Source organism: Haemaphysalis longicornis, unplaced genomic scaffold, assembly GCF_048455015.1.
Source record: "Haemaphysalis longicornis isolate Haplotype H1 unplaced genomic scaffold, Haemaphysalis longicornis Haplotype H1 scaffold_3, whole genome shotgun sequence".
Classification (NCBI taxonomy): domain Eukaryota; kingdom Metazoa; phylum Arthropoda; class Arachnida; order Ixodida; family Ixodidae; genus Haemaphysalis; species Haemaphysalis longicornis.
Window position 1 is genome coordinate 25,020,604 of NW_027526335.1, and position 13,595 is coordinate 25,034,198.

Consider the following 13,595-nt stretch of genomic DNA (forward strand, 5'->3'; position numbering starts at 1 on the left):
CCTGCATCGCTTCCTGCTGGGAAAGAACGACCGCGGCCTAGCGTAACCTAGAGCCACTTAAAAAGCGTAGCTTAATTAGCGGCTCTAGTGTAACGTAGAACCACTAAATAAGCCACGCTAGCGTAACCGAGCCTGACCCTATCGCACCGGCGCGCTGCCTCTAAATCATCGAAAAGTAAACACAGCTGTCAGGGTTGCCAAACGGTGCCCGGACCAATTCCGCCCGTTAATGTCAGCCGCAATAGGGCGTATAAAGCTGGCCACCCTGGCGTCAGGCACCAAAATGGCTGCAGCCGTGCATCAGTGTCACTACTCTTTAAGTGTAGCGTATTTGGTGGCTCTAAGCCTTTCAAGGGACTGCGGCACCCTCTCTTGACTGCTTGACTGCTTGATACTGATCCAGGCTGATACTGAAACTAGTCAAGAGAGGGTGCCACAGCCCCTCTGGCAATTCACTGCTCTGCACTTGACAGCATTCACATTGAGTAGAACAGCTTTAATACTTTTTCTTTTGAGTTTGTGATTGAAAGGCCCTGTGGGTGTCCAGTTTGCTCTCTTTGGGTGCAGTGTATTGTTGTGAGTGGCTGAGTGGATGTGCCTTCCTCTCGCGATGGCAGCCAGCTGGACCGGACCCACCTGCGGCGCTACCAGGAGCACTCTGAGCGGGAGGTTCTGCGGCCGGGCTTTGTGCGCCTCAATCTGGCCTACTACCTGCCGGACGACCACGTGCACTACGTGCTGGAGGCTGTGCGGCAGGTGGCCCTCCACGGCTGGAAGCTGCTGCCCCAGTACAACTTCAACCCGGAGACTGGCGAGTGGAAGCACATCAGGCACCAGGTATGATCTGACAGCCTTTGTGGCGGTACTGGGAGGCTCTGCCTCTGTGCATGAAGCCCTTAGTTCGAAACAGGGCTACAGTGACTGTTTATCTGAGGCGAGCGGGATGCAAAAATGGTCAGCTACATTACGTTGGATGTAGGTTAGAGAGCCCCAAGTCATCCAATGCTGTATGGGCTGTTAAAGCTGCCATTGATAATATTTCTCTGAACTTCCCTTAGCCCTCCCACAGGAATGTTCTGGTATTCCATTAATCATGTGAATCGTTTCCCTATTGTGTAGGGCCCCAGACAAGGCATTTGATGGGGCAAAGAGCTGGTTGGGAAACCCAGTGTTGTCTGACACGGTGGCCTTTGAAATCTGCCACATGACGACACTATGCATGGTGCAACACATTGTTCAGCTGTGGCTTCGACACAATAAAGATTGATTGTAAAAAAAGGGGGAGGGAGGGTGTTGTATGGAGGAAGGCTTTTTTTTTAAATACTGCTTCTTTGTTTTTTGTATTTTGTTCTAAAGGTGGCTTTTTTTTTGGTGCTGTTGGGGTCCAGACTGGAATGCAAGAGATTTTTATGATAGCTGCAAGGTGTACATCATCATCATACCAATGATGAGTTCTAGGAAACTTCACTTGTTTAGTGCGGCTGTCTGAATTCAGTGATGATTGCTGCTCTTATCATGCAAGCACAAGGTCTGCTTCAGAGTTTTCTTTCATGTGTGCTTCTGGAATTTCCCTTGCGTAGGTTTTCAAGGACAGAAAATGGCTTGGCTCCATTTCATACAAGGAAGGCAAATTTTCCTACAAAGATGTTGAAGAAGAAAGCAGTGAAACTAGCATAGACTTTTCGTGGCAGGTAAGCCATGTTTGGGAGCTGATGTGTGCTGACCTTGCACATTTTTTTTCTTTTCTTTTTTAAAGTGTTTATCTGGGTAACATCCATCACGTAGAGGCTATGAACTAAAACTTGCTTGCTGGCTACCTGGTAGGCCTGGGACATTGATTAGGCCAGCATGAGGATCCTTTGCTGCTGAAACAAATAATGCAGTGGTACTGAGCAACAATGCAGATTTTATGAAATGACATTGTTTTAATGCAATTCACATGTCAGAGAAGTCAATTTTTATCCGTGCGGCTTTAATGGGTGACACTATTTGGTCTACAGTGTTCTGCAGTCTCACTCACTGCAGAACGCATGCAAAGAATGCTTGAGGAGCTACAATCAGAAAGAACGGCCTTGGGGCTCAAAATAAATATAAATAAATCTAAAGCAATGAGGAATAAGCATGCCAAGAACGTCTTTTTCAGCTTAGAAAACGAAACGCTAGAGGAAGGAACAGAATGGTAACTACCTCGGACATATGGTTAGTGCTGACCCCTACCATTAGAGAGAAATCCGATGCAGAATAGGTATGGGCTGGGGAGCACTCAGCAAGCACTCGCAGATAATGAAAAGTAAGCTACCTTTTTCGCTCAAAAAAAAAATCTACAACCAGTGCATACTGCCGGTTATGACATACAGAGCTGAAACTTGGCGCCTTGCTGAACAACAGAATGCAAACTTAGGTCGTCTCAACGGGCCATGGAACGAATAATGTTAGGAATAACACTCAGGGACCGGAAACAAGCTATCTGGATCAGAGAACAAACTACAGTTGACGATATCATAGTTCAAGTAAAGAAAAAAGAAATGGACTTGGGTCAGCCATTTAGTGAGATGAGCCGACAACCGGAGGACAATTAGGGTAACAGAGTGGATGCCAAGAGATGCGTATAGAAGATGAGGAAGGCCAGTGACACAATGGAGGGATGAAATACGGAACTTCAGGGGTAAACTGTGGACTCGAGCAGCGCAGGACAGGAGCGGTTGGAAGTCAGTGGGGGAGGCCTTCGTCCTGCTGTGGACCTGAGCAGGCTGATGATGATGATGATGAAGATGATTATTTGGTCGCTTAATAAACTTGCTGCTGGGCTAGCTACAGTTGCTCAAGAAAAGCTCTATGTATCACCTTAATTAAAGGAGTACCGACACCAAATTTTACCTTTTTCGTATTTATGCTGTAAACAGTGCCTCTTCGCCCACTAATAATGAAAATCAAACCGATCAGCAGTCACCATAGAAATTCTTTCAACCATTTTGGGTTTCGGTCTCTGGCAGCTCAGATGGCTAATCTGGGCAATGCTGGATATTATTATATCACACTATTGGGGCCTCAAAACTGCAAATTGTGACATCAACCAAAATCCCATGCCGTCACACCCGTTTTCTGCATCATCTGTGGTGGTCTCACATGGTCTGCATATGCCCGCTCGAGCTTGCGGCGGCAACCGGTGCACGAGAAATTTGAAAAGTAATTTGAAAATTCGTGTAATTAGATATTCTTTATGCACGAAGTCGCAGGTTTGATTCCCAGCCGCGGCGGCTGCTTTTCTGATGGAGGAAAAAAGCAAAAAAGCCAATGTGTACGAGATTTCGGCGCACGTTAAAGATCCCCAGGTGGTCAAAATTAATCCGGAGCCTCTACTAAGGCGCGCCTCATCGCCTGTGTTGCATCGGCGCGTTAAACCCTACGATCAAATAATCAGATGTTCTTTATGGGGTTTTATTTTTATTTTGGACACATTTGAGTTTGCTATTGTTCATGCTGTTGGCCTTCCATTGGTTTTTGGAAACATAGCGTTAGTTTTTTTCCACTTTACCAAAGCAGACTATGCCGTTAATAGGCCAGGCCTGGCGCTACGAGACCCCCAGCAACGAGAGTATTTCTGCTTTTGGAAAGGGCCACTCGACATTACCCAGAACCAGCCGGTTCCCAGGGTGCGGAGTGTCTTTCATCACACTGATGGCGATTTCGCTGGTGCTGGCAATCTGGGGCAGCTTGCGGCCGGGCCAATTCAAATTAATTTTCGATGCATTTCCCGACACAGTTGGCTACAAAAATTGCTTGAAGGCTTCTTCACAAACTGCTGAAGCCAATTATATCATCTTTTAGGATTCTGAATTTGGTGTCAGTACTCCTCTAACAAAAGAGCCAGGCATGTTGATTAAGATGTATGTGTTGGCTGCAGAAGAAACTGAACTTGCAAAGTTGCTTACAAACTCTGCCACTCTGTTGTCTGTTTCAGGATGTGCTGAACGAAGCAAACACCATCCTTAGCAATGCTGAAAAAGTGAGAGGACACTTTGTACTTTTATCCTTTAGTTCTATTTGAAGATGGGAAACAGTAATTTCGTTCTTGATTTGTTGTAACATAAGCATATACATCTATGGAACAGTGTGAAAACAGTAAAATCGAGGTGTTATAAAATCTGAGCCAGGTAAACCCCGCCTTCATACACTCTTATGCTACACGTTATTAGAAACTTGTTTGGACTACCATATTTACTTGCTTCCTTGCATAACTAATGAAGATTTCTAAGAAGAAAATTACCCTATTTTGCCCACTGGCTTGCTGTTCCGCACTAGCCCATCACCCGTGCGAGTGTGGGGGATGCCTCAAACGCAGGTCGTCACATTATGGGGTATTCAGGGTTCCGCATATAACACTCGTTGAGCGACAAGCAACTACGAGTATTGTTGAATGAATTTTCCTCTGGAATTTATTCGTTCTTTATTTTTGTCTAATCTCTGATTAAAGGGACACTGAAGTGATGTGTAAACATTGCGGGATTACTAGCGCAAATTGTAGTCCGGAGTCCATAGGCCATGTTTCGAACACTCTGAGTGTGTTTACACGAATTTATTTAGTGGAAAAATCAATTCGAAAATGCTGTCCTCCTGTCTGCACTCTCGCCCATTTTCTGTGGCATTTTCGTGTGACGTCAGGAGGAGATGAGCTGGCAATTGGCTGCGCTACTGCACGGCTCGCCAGCCTTCCGGCAGAGTCAGTCGGCCCAGCGCTTAGTCCGCCGGCCACCGACGGGTCGTCGCAATTCGCTCGCTTAGTTGAAACTAAGCCACGACATGTTTGTGAATGGAAGAATGTGCCTTTTTTTACTTTGTTAGTTTGTACACTGTATCAAGTTCCGAGTGCGGGTCGTTCCACACAAGCGCTGCACAAGTGCACATGCGACGCTTCGCTGACTGGTACGCTAGTAGGAAAACCTAAGGCCACTTGAAGGTGGAGAAGAGTCAGCAAAGTCAATATAGGTACTCAGGAAATAAAATCAACTGAAACTTTCACCGTACTGCACAACTAGGGAGCAGGAAGCACTTTTTGCGGTGGGTGAACAGGCACAGCGGTCAGCAGCACGACCACACATCTGCGAACGCTTTTCCATCTAAGAAATGCAATTGCTAGACATGAGATATTGTGGAAGTTTGGAGGACTCTTACTGCACGAACGCTATACAACAAATAGTCACCTAAGGTACTCAGAATGCTAAATCTAAATAAAAGTGTAAACTGGTTGTACATTATATACCTTATATATCCAACCTCGGCAGCCCTGGCTTGTGGCCGAGTGGTCTGAAGTGCCAGGATTACTATTTTGCAAGTCGCAAGTTCGAATCCCTAAAGATACATGCTTTTTTTTTTTTGTAAGTTGATTTTTTCGTTTGCGGCCGATGTTTTCTAAACTGAGTTCACCATTTTTGGACTGTAAGTGAGTGAGTGAAGGCTTTATTAAAATCGCCTGCAGGCACTTTCACTGCTCCACGAGCGAGTTCGCAGAACGCACGCAGACTGACACTGACGCGCTAGCGAGTTCTCGTTGGCGTGCTGCTGCCACAAGCACTGACTGCTTGCGGGCAGTGGGCACAGGCCTGAATCAGCACACCCTTGGACTGGTGCGAACACGCTTTTTACGATACAGACATGAATGAGGCAAGCTCCGAATATGCGGGAAAAGTGCATGTCATTTGAGCGTCTGCGGTGACGCGGAGGGCGTTCATCCACTGCGTAGGCCTCGGCTAGTGATTTCTGCAATTCCAAGCCGTCCTGGGAGGCTTATCTTAGGCATTTTACAGCCGACGACACGGCAGAAGCGCAGTACGACGATTACTGAGATATCGAGAATGCTCATCCAACGATGCCGTCGGATGTCAAGCATGTTGTTTTACAGAACCAAAAGCGAAACTTGTTTGAAGGCTAACCTTGGACATTGTCCAATCACGGTGCCACCTCCTCCCTACGTCACAGCCTTTAGTTGGTGCAGCCGCCACAGACCGCGCATGGTAGTTTTTCTTCTTTCCCGCATTATAAAATAATTACTGACCTATCAACTGGATAAACGATGAAAAGTGTGGTAATTTGAGCCAGTCTACGCAGTGCAAGCAAAACCGGGAGCTTGACAAATTCACTTCAGTGTCCCTTTAAAATCTGTGCAGCTGTTATTGTCTTTTCAGTGTGGCAATTCAGCCTGCACATGTGCTGTGTTATTTCTTTCTTCAGGAATACTTCTTTAGGCTTCCACATAACTCCATCCTGTGCACCTACTTGCTTGCTTGCTTGTTACTTCATTCTGTCATGATATAAATGTTTTAATGCGCACTCAACAGCTTTAGAACTTTCCGAATTCTTGCAAATTATTTTCAGATTGCAGCTTTTTGTCACGTATTAATACCAATGTAGACTATATATTTACCTGATGGTATAGCATGTGTTCTTCCATTACTGTAGGATAACTTTTATAAGCAATAACCATTACCACTGTTCATTTACTGCCATCATTTTCGTGCCTCTGTACTCCACCGAGTCACCAGAACTCAGCTTTAACAGAATAGACGCTTGAACTTGTAGGCAATTCATCGTGAGGAATGCCAAATGCTGTGATTACATACTCATTACAAGGCACAAGTACAATGCCACTAGTGTCCTGTTTCATGTTGTAGGATCAGGTCTCATAACTTGTGCATAATCACAGGGCTCGGCATTTCCCAAGATAAGCCTAAAACAACATTTATTTGTCGAGGTATGAAAATGTTTTCTAAAGAAGAAAGTGTATGACAGCTGCATCTTACCGGTACTCACCTATGGTGCAGAAACTTGAAGGCTCACTAAAAAGGTTCAACTTAAATTGAGGATGACTCAGCGAGCAATGGAACGCAATATGATAGTTGTTACATTAAGAGACAAGAAAAGAGCGGAGTGGGTCAGGGAACAAATGCGTGTTCAGGATATATTAGTAGAAATTAAGAAGAAGAAATGGGCGTGGGCAGGGCATGTAATGCGAAGGCAAGATAACCATTGGTCATTAAGGGTAACAGAGTGGATCCCTAGAGAAGGCAAGCGTTGCAGGGGGCGGCAGAAGGTTAGATGGGCAGATGAGATCACGAAGTTTGCGGGGATAAATTGGTCACAGTTAGCGCAGGACTGGGATAATTGTAGATTTATGGGAGAGGCCTTTGCCCTGCAGTGGGTGTAGGTATGATGATGATGAAAATGTTCTTCCAGATGATATGATGAGCTAGCCCCTTGCCTTCTGTGCAGGCTGCCCACCGCGCTCAGCTGGCTGACCAGACACTTATGTTTGACGGGGAAGCTGCCGAACTGCGATGGTTCCTCCTCCCAAGCGAAGCGCAGCAACTCTTGGAAGGAATGCATCCACAGTTTCAGGCGTCCCCCTTTGCCCCTCCCAAGGCTGGAACGGTGAAGCACTCTGAAGGACAGACAAAGGAAAAGTCCGCGCCATTGTGCACTGCAGTCCCTAAAAGGGCGTGCTGTTTGCCAAAGGAGGTGGCTGGTTCTCAGCAGTTTCGATGGCATGCTCCTCCGAAGAACATATTCAAGCCATTCTTGAAAGTGAGTTTGCCTCCGTCGAGTGGACACATATGGAAATTTGTTCATTTCGATTTTTTGTTCCTTTCAATGCCATCTACTGTAAAGCAACATGCATTGCATCACTTGAACAATAACTTTGCTTGCTTCTTTGCCTATACTGTGCATGTAGGCGCTGTTCTAAGGTCTGTGTAATTATCATCAATTTTGACTGAAATGCCGGCTTCGTTTCTTTGGCAAAACTAAAATCATCTGTTATAAAAAAACAAAAAAAAACATAGACACTGCAATGTGGAATGGATTTTCAATGGAATGAAATTTTCCACCCGCAAGCCACTAATTACACAATTACTGTTTCCAGTTTTGGCTTTTAGAAGAAACGTATATTGTACCAAGAAATCAAATCTATGTGCAGTGTGTGAATATAAAAGAGTGGCACTTGTGGCAGTAAAAGTTCCACTGGGGGCTTTGCCTTTTGTGTGCATATATGGACATGGAGAGGCTCCTGTGTTCATCTTGCGAAGTGCTAAATAGCCTCCTCAAGCTGCCGTTGGGTGGCTTTTTCTCCCGCCTCCTCGTGTACCATGGAACGTGAAATAAATGAAGAGAAAAAAAAATGAAAAGAATAGGCAGAATACCCAAACTCGGGCGCTTGACCAGACCCTCTGATATGTAAATTGCAATTTAGTAGCTCCGAGTCTCGCAAATGCAGTGCTGTTTTTTTTTTAGGTGATCTTCTGTTTTGCTTGCATAAGAGATTAGCATACTTATAGCAGGGAGAGTGATGCCTACTTTTTACATGAAATTTCCTGAAATTGTTAAGGTGAACCATGCTTAGTTATATACATACGTCTTTTCTATGCAATGCATACAGAGTATACATATGTAGAAGTAATTAGCTTTCTAAAGTTACAAGAGATAGGTACTTGAACTACAGTCATTGTCCTGCACTTGTTTCACGATCAATACGTATAACAACTTCAAAGAAAAGTCGGAAACATAGCTTTCTTCCTTTTCCTTGCATAATGGCTTGAAGATATGGAAAAGTTTGTTTACCAGTGCTTTCTTTGCATAGTGGGGGTAGGCCCCCACCTTGATATCTTGTGCAACGTGATGTGTAATACTGCAAGTACCTGAGTGGTTGCGTTTTTAAGGGCTGATCAGCACCATATCCGTTAATTTACTCGTATGCATTTTGTTTTGAAAGGCAGTGAACGAGTTCGACATGATTGCTGATGGGGACAGGATTCTCGTTTGCTTATCTGGAGGGAAAGACTCCCTCTCTCTCCTTCACACCTTACGGCAGTTCCAGTTCTGCTTCAGGAAAAGGGTTAGTAGCCCCGACCTCATTGCATACTCTGAAATTTTTTGCTTCTGAATAAAGCTTTCTTTAGTATCTCTGTCTAAAAGTAAAGAATCGATTGATTTGATTGATTGTGGGGTTTAACGCGCCGACGCAACGCAGGCGATGAGGCGCGCCGTAGTGGAGGGCTCCGGATTAATTTTGACCACCTGGGGATCTTTATCGTGCGCCGAAATCTCGTACACACGGGCGCTTTTGCTTTTCGCCTCCATCAGAAAAGCGGCCGCCGCGGCCGGGAATCGAACCCGCAACCTCGTGCTCAGCAGCGCAACGCCTTAGCCACTGAGCCACCGCGGCGGGTAAAAGTAAAGAATCACTTCACATGTTTTGTTATTTCCTGCAATGCACCCTCTACAAGCACGATCTTGGTGTTGTTCCAGCTTTGGCTACTTCCTTGCCCCGTGCTAATTTATTGCACTTTTTAGGGCTGTAAATATGGCATCATTGCAGGCTGGCTTATCAAAGCCGATTGCATAATCATTCAAAATGTTCTGGGCGCCCGTAGATGCTCACTCGTCTCTTTGTTTGCATCCTGTTTCAGGGAAAAAATTTCTACCTTGGTGCCGTTACAGTCGACCCAGGAAGCTCGTTGTATGACCCGAGTCCTCTTAAGAAATACCTCGAAGTGTTGGGTGTTCCTTACTTCTATGAAGAGCAGTGTAAGAACATTCATTTTTCCTTATTGCTGTGGTCTCGGCTATACATATGTGGCATTGTTGACACAACAGCATGTCCTCAATATCTGGTGTTTTCTTGGTATGTTCATATAGTTCAGGAGTGTGAAATGAGACACAAAACATTGACTGCATTAACCCTTTCACTGTCACTGACGTACCGGTACGTTTTCGCATTTCCCCTCTGCAGTGTCACTGATGTACCGGTACATTCTCTATTGTCTGTTCAAAAATTCGCGCCATAGCGCAAAGCTGGCCTGCCCGGACTGTTTGCGCCGTCTGTCGAATCTTTCTAGTAGTTCATATTTTCACTTGCTAACTCTCTCACGGTATATTGACGAGTATGGAGCAACTGCGTCCACCCTTCGTTGCAGGGGGCTTGATCGCTCCGCGCGCTGTACACTGTACTCTGTCAGGATGAGTGACCATGTGGCACATGTGCGGTTACGGGTGCAAGGGTTGTTGTGCCATTCACAACGGGTTTCTATGTTTTTTTTTTATTTGTTTGCGCCATCTGTTGAATCTATCTAGTAGCTCGTATTTTCAGTCACTAGTTCTCTCACGGTATATTGAAGGGGGGACGCGGCTTTCAACTTCGGAAAAATGACCAAAACATCGTTTTTTTGAAACCCACATATTCGGCTTCTATGTTTCCTATTCTGTGCGTCAGCAAAGTTTTTACGCTGAAAAGCGTCGCAAAGTGGCATAAAAAAATACTTTTGTCAGGCGCGGTGACAAACTATCAGCGCAAAAGGGCGAAAAAACGGCAATTTTCGGAGCGCTCTATCTCCGCAACGGTGCCACCGGGCGCGGCCATTTTGATATGGTTAGATCGGCCGAGCGATCGTCTTTCCGGTTCCGCTCGTCTCTTGTATCTTCGTTCATTCACAAACGCACAAACGGCAGAAAAGAAACGACGCACAAACGAAGTTAGAAATAGATGCTGAAGCGCTATTGGTCCTCCGGTCGGGCACAGACCAACGACCCTCCTGATTGGATGTCGCGGGCGCAACGCAAGATGGCGGCCGCCTGAGCTGCGTAGCGAGCGGATTGAGTTCATTTTCGCCGCTTCGCTCGGCCGAGTTTCTGTTCAATCTGTGGTATTCAATACGCACGTTATAGCGATGGGAATGCCAGAGATAACGAGCCAGATTACGGGAAGTTGTGTGGCTCGAAAGGCGGAGGTCATCGAACGCTTCGTGGTGCGCGTGACTCTACCGTCGCCAGACCTTGGAGGGTGACGCGGTGTGCGCGCTTGCGATAGCGGTTCGTGAAGTGAACTTTTAGTCGGATTTGCGATGTTTACACGCTTAGTTATTGCTGTGTTTTGACTGTGGGCTCGCTAGCCTTGAGAAAGAAACGGTCGACGCGTCAAACGCTGCGGCGCGCACGGCATAGCCGACGCGCATTGGAGCATCACATGACTGGGCAACCGGTTACGATTGAACGCCAGTAGTTGTAATTAACGCCTGCGACGTTAGATTTAATCTTAAAAGCGACCTGACCAGCCATATCAGGTATAATCAAAGTTCGATATGTCGCTGCGATGCGCGCGAGCCGTATCGCCTTTCTTGCGCTACGTTTCCCGTGCACTTGTAATTTTCATGCGAACAGGTTTGAGTTAGTAATATAAGAATAAAAATATGCTCTCTGCGTTAAAAATGTACGTTACTGTGGCAGCATTTAACAGTGATTTTTTTAGGGAAATTATTGATACCATTGCTTAGGGAATACTGGCTGTGCTGCGAGAAATATTGGATGCCTTGAATGTCAATAGTAAAAAAATATGCTCTTGCATTGAAGTTGGGAGTTATGCAGAATACTCTACCAAGCTTCAAAGTAGCTCATTTTCATCCTTGTGGTATGCAAACTTTTGGCAATGAACACCTGCACGTATATGAGTACTAAGTTGCTGTGCCAGGCAAGATAAAACATAAAAAAAGCCAAAAATGTTCAAATTTAAGTAAAAAAAAATGCTTAACTTGTTGCCATGGTGACAACACTGCAAAAGGAGGTTGTCCAGTGCGATACAGCCAACCAGCTAACCTACTTTGCATTGAAAGCCCATTGAAACACATCTTCCTCTCCGTTTGGTTTGCAAAGGGGGTATGTACTCTTCACGGAGGAGCTGAAAATGATGTTTTCTGGAAAGAGAAAGGCTGTAAAAGGCACTCAAATTTCAAGGCAAGGCCTTCCAGAAGCCCCATGTTCAAAAGGACATGAAAGGCTGCAACCGTGGCGACTTTTGATAAGTGAAACCTATGTTGCAACTTCGGAAGCCGTTTTCTCAAAACAGTTTTTTATGCCACCTATGTCGCTTGTACCAGGGATTTCTTCGTGACCACTGGGTCTATTTTGATTCCGTTTCTTGCATTACATTCCTTGATGAACAGTTCAGGTCGTGACACTTTTGGTTTTCCAGATTTGTTTTTTGTGACTTTTTTATTCAAATAGTCGTTCACAGTCGACATGCCTGTTGCACATTAACCTCTAAAAAAATGAAAACTAAAAAATATTGTTTTGTAAAAAAAAAATTCTGAAACTGTCACGACCTCGCCCATTCATTTGGGAATGCAAAGCACTTCGAACAAGTTTTCTATCGTGTTTTATAAGTCGCTCAAGCTCGGTACAAGCGGAACAGAAAGAAAATTTAATAAATAAAAAAGTTATCAAAATATTATCTTGAAATTTTTATGGTGTTATCACAGAAGCATTTCCAGTTGCTGTGCCAATTTTCATCAAAATCCACAAAGAAATAAAAAAGTTGATTTTGAAAGCCACGTCCCCCCTGAAGAGTATGGAGCGACCGTGCCCATCCTTCCTTGCTGGCGGGGGGGGCTTGGTCGCTCCGCGCGCTGTACTTTGTCGGGAAGAGTGACCATGCGGCACATGTGCAAGTACGGGTGCAAGGGTTGTTGTGGTATTCGCAGCGAGTTTCTATGGTTTTTTTTTTCTTTTTTCTGTTCCCGCATCTGCTACGGCGCGCCAGGTTTCCCCAGCACGCCGTTGCCTCTCCAATAGACCAAAACATGACTCAATCGCGGCTTTCACTGGCTCACCGCGCCCGCACTTGTCGCTGTCGGCAGCAAGCGGCGTTGTTGTATCAATGTTGTACCCTCTTTTTATCTCTCTCTGCCATCATAATTTCGCAACGCGTCATTTCTGTGCGTTGTGCGGGCTGCCCTCCATGCACACGGTTACTTTTGGATGGCTGACCGCACAGGGCCTTCGACTGCGGACAGGAGCAATCGTTCTCCTGCAGGGCAAACTGAAAATATCTGGAAGGCAGGCGATTTCTCACCCACGCACTCTCCTTTCGACGCGTTACATTTTTGACGCTATCATAGCCAAATAAATCACTATGCTGCTTCCCTGATATTCTGGAAACGAAGCCGACACTGGGGGTGCGTCATGGCCAGAAACACCCGACAGTGAGAGGGTTAACAGCCACAGCTATTGCCGCATTCAGAGAAATATTTCGAGCTTTACCAAAACATGAAGAGAGAGCATAATCTATTTTGCAGCCCTGACTGCATTGTTAGCAAGTAGGTGCAGCCTTACAGAACCTTACATTTTGATCAAATGTGATATCATTGTCTCTCAAACATAAGATTGTTACTTAGTAGCAATTTAAGGTAAGGTAATGGGTTCACAGTTATAGATGAGAAAGGAGCATTGTGGGATGGGAAACAAATACAAGTGGAGGCCATTCTTGATCGAATGAGAAGATGTGAGTGGAGCTTGTGATGCACGGGATATACAATTGGTGGACTTGTTAACTAACAGAAGGGATGTAAAAGTGCAAAAGAGGAAGCAGAGGGAGACAGTAAACAAGGTGAAGAAGCGATATGAGAATGGGGACAAGGAAAAAATTTAGCGAGGTTGACATGTGACAGGAGCAACTTGAGACCACTAAAAGAGGCCTTCTCTCTGGAGTAGACAGCCAGTGTGCAATGATGTTGTGTACCTCTTTTACCTGTCATTCGGGGGGCTAAGTTCACTTG

General features: G+C 45.4%; 1 protein-coding gene across 1 annotated transcript in view; it reads left to right on the forward strand.

Moving 5' to 3' along the window:
• LOC144174159 (uncharacterized) overlaps positions 1 to 13,595 on the forward strand; it is a 28,242-nt gene that overhangs the window by 7,919 nt on the left and 6,728 nt on the right. The window contains exons 11-16 of the mRNA XM_077702657.1: positions 618 to 837; positions 1,581 to 1,691; positions 3,962 to 4,006; positions 7,267 to 7,578; positions 8,762 to 8,884; positions 9,459 to 9,576. Of these exons, the coding sequence (XP_077558783.1) occupies positions 618 to 837; positions 1,581 to 1,691; positions 3,962 to 4,006; positions 7,267 to 7,578; positions 8,762 to 8,884; positions 9,459 to 9,576 (929 nt within the window). The remainder of the gene's footprint in view (positions 1 to 617; positions 838 to 1,580; positions 1,692 to 3,961; positions 4,007 to 7,266; positions 7,579 to 8,761; positions 8,885 to 9,458; positions 9,577 to 13,595) is intronic.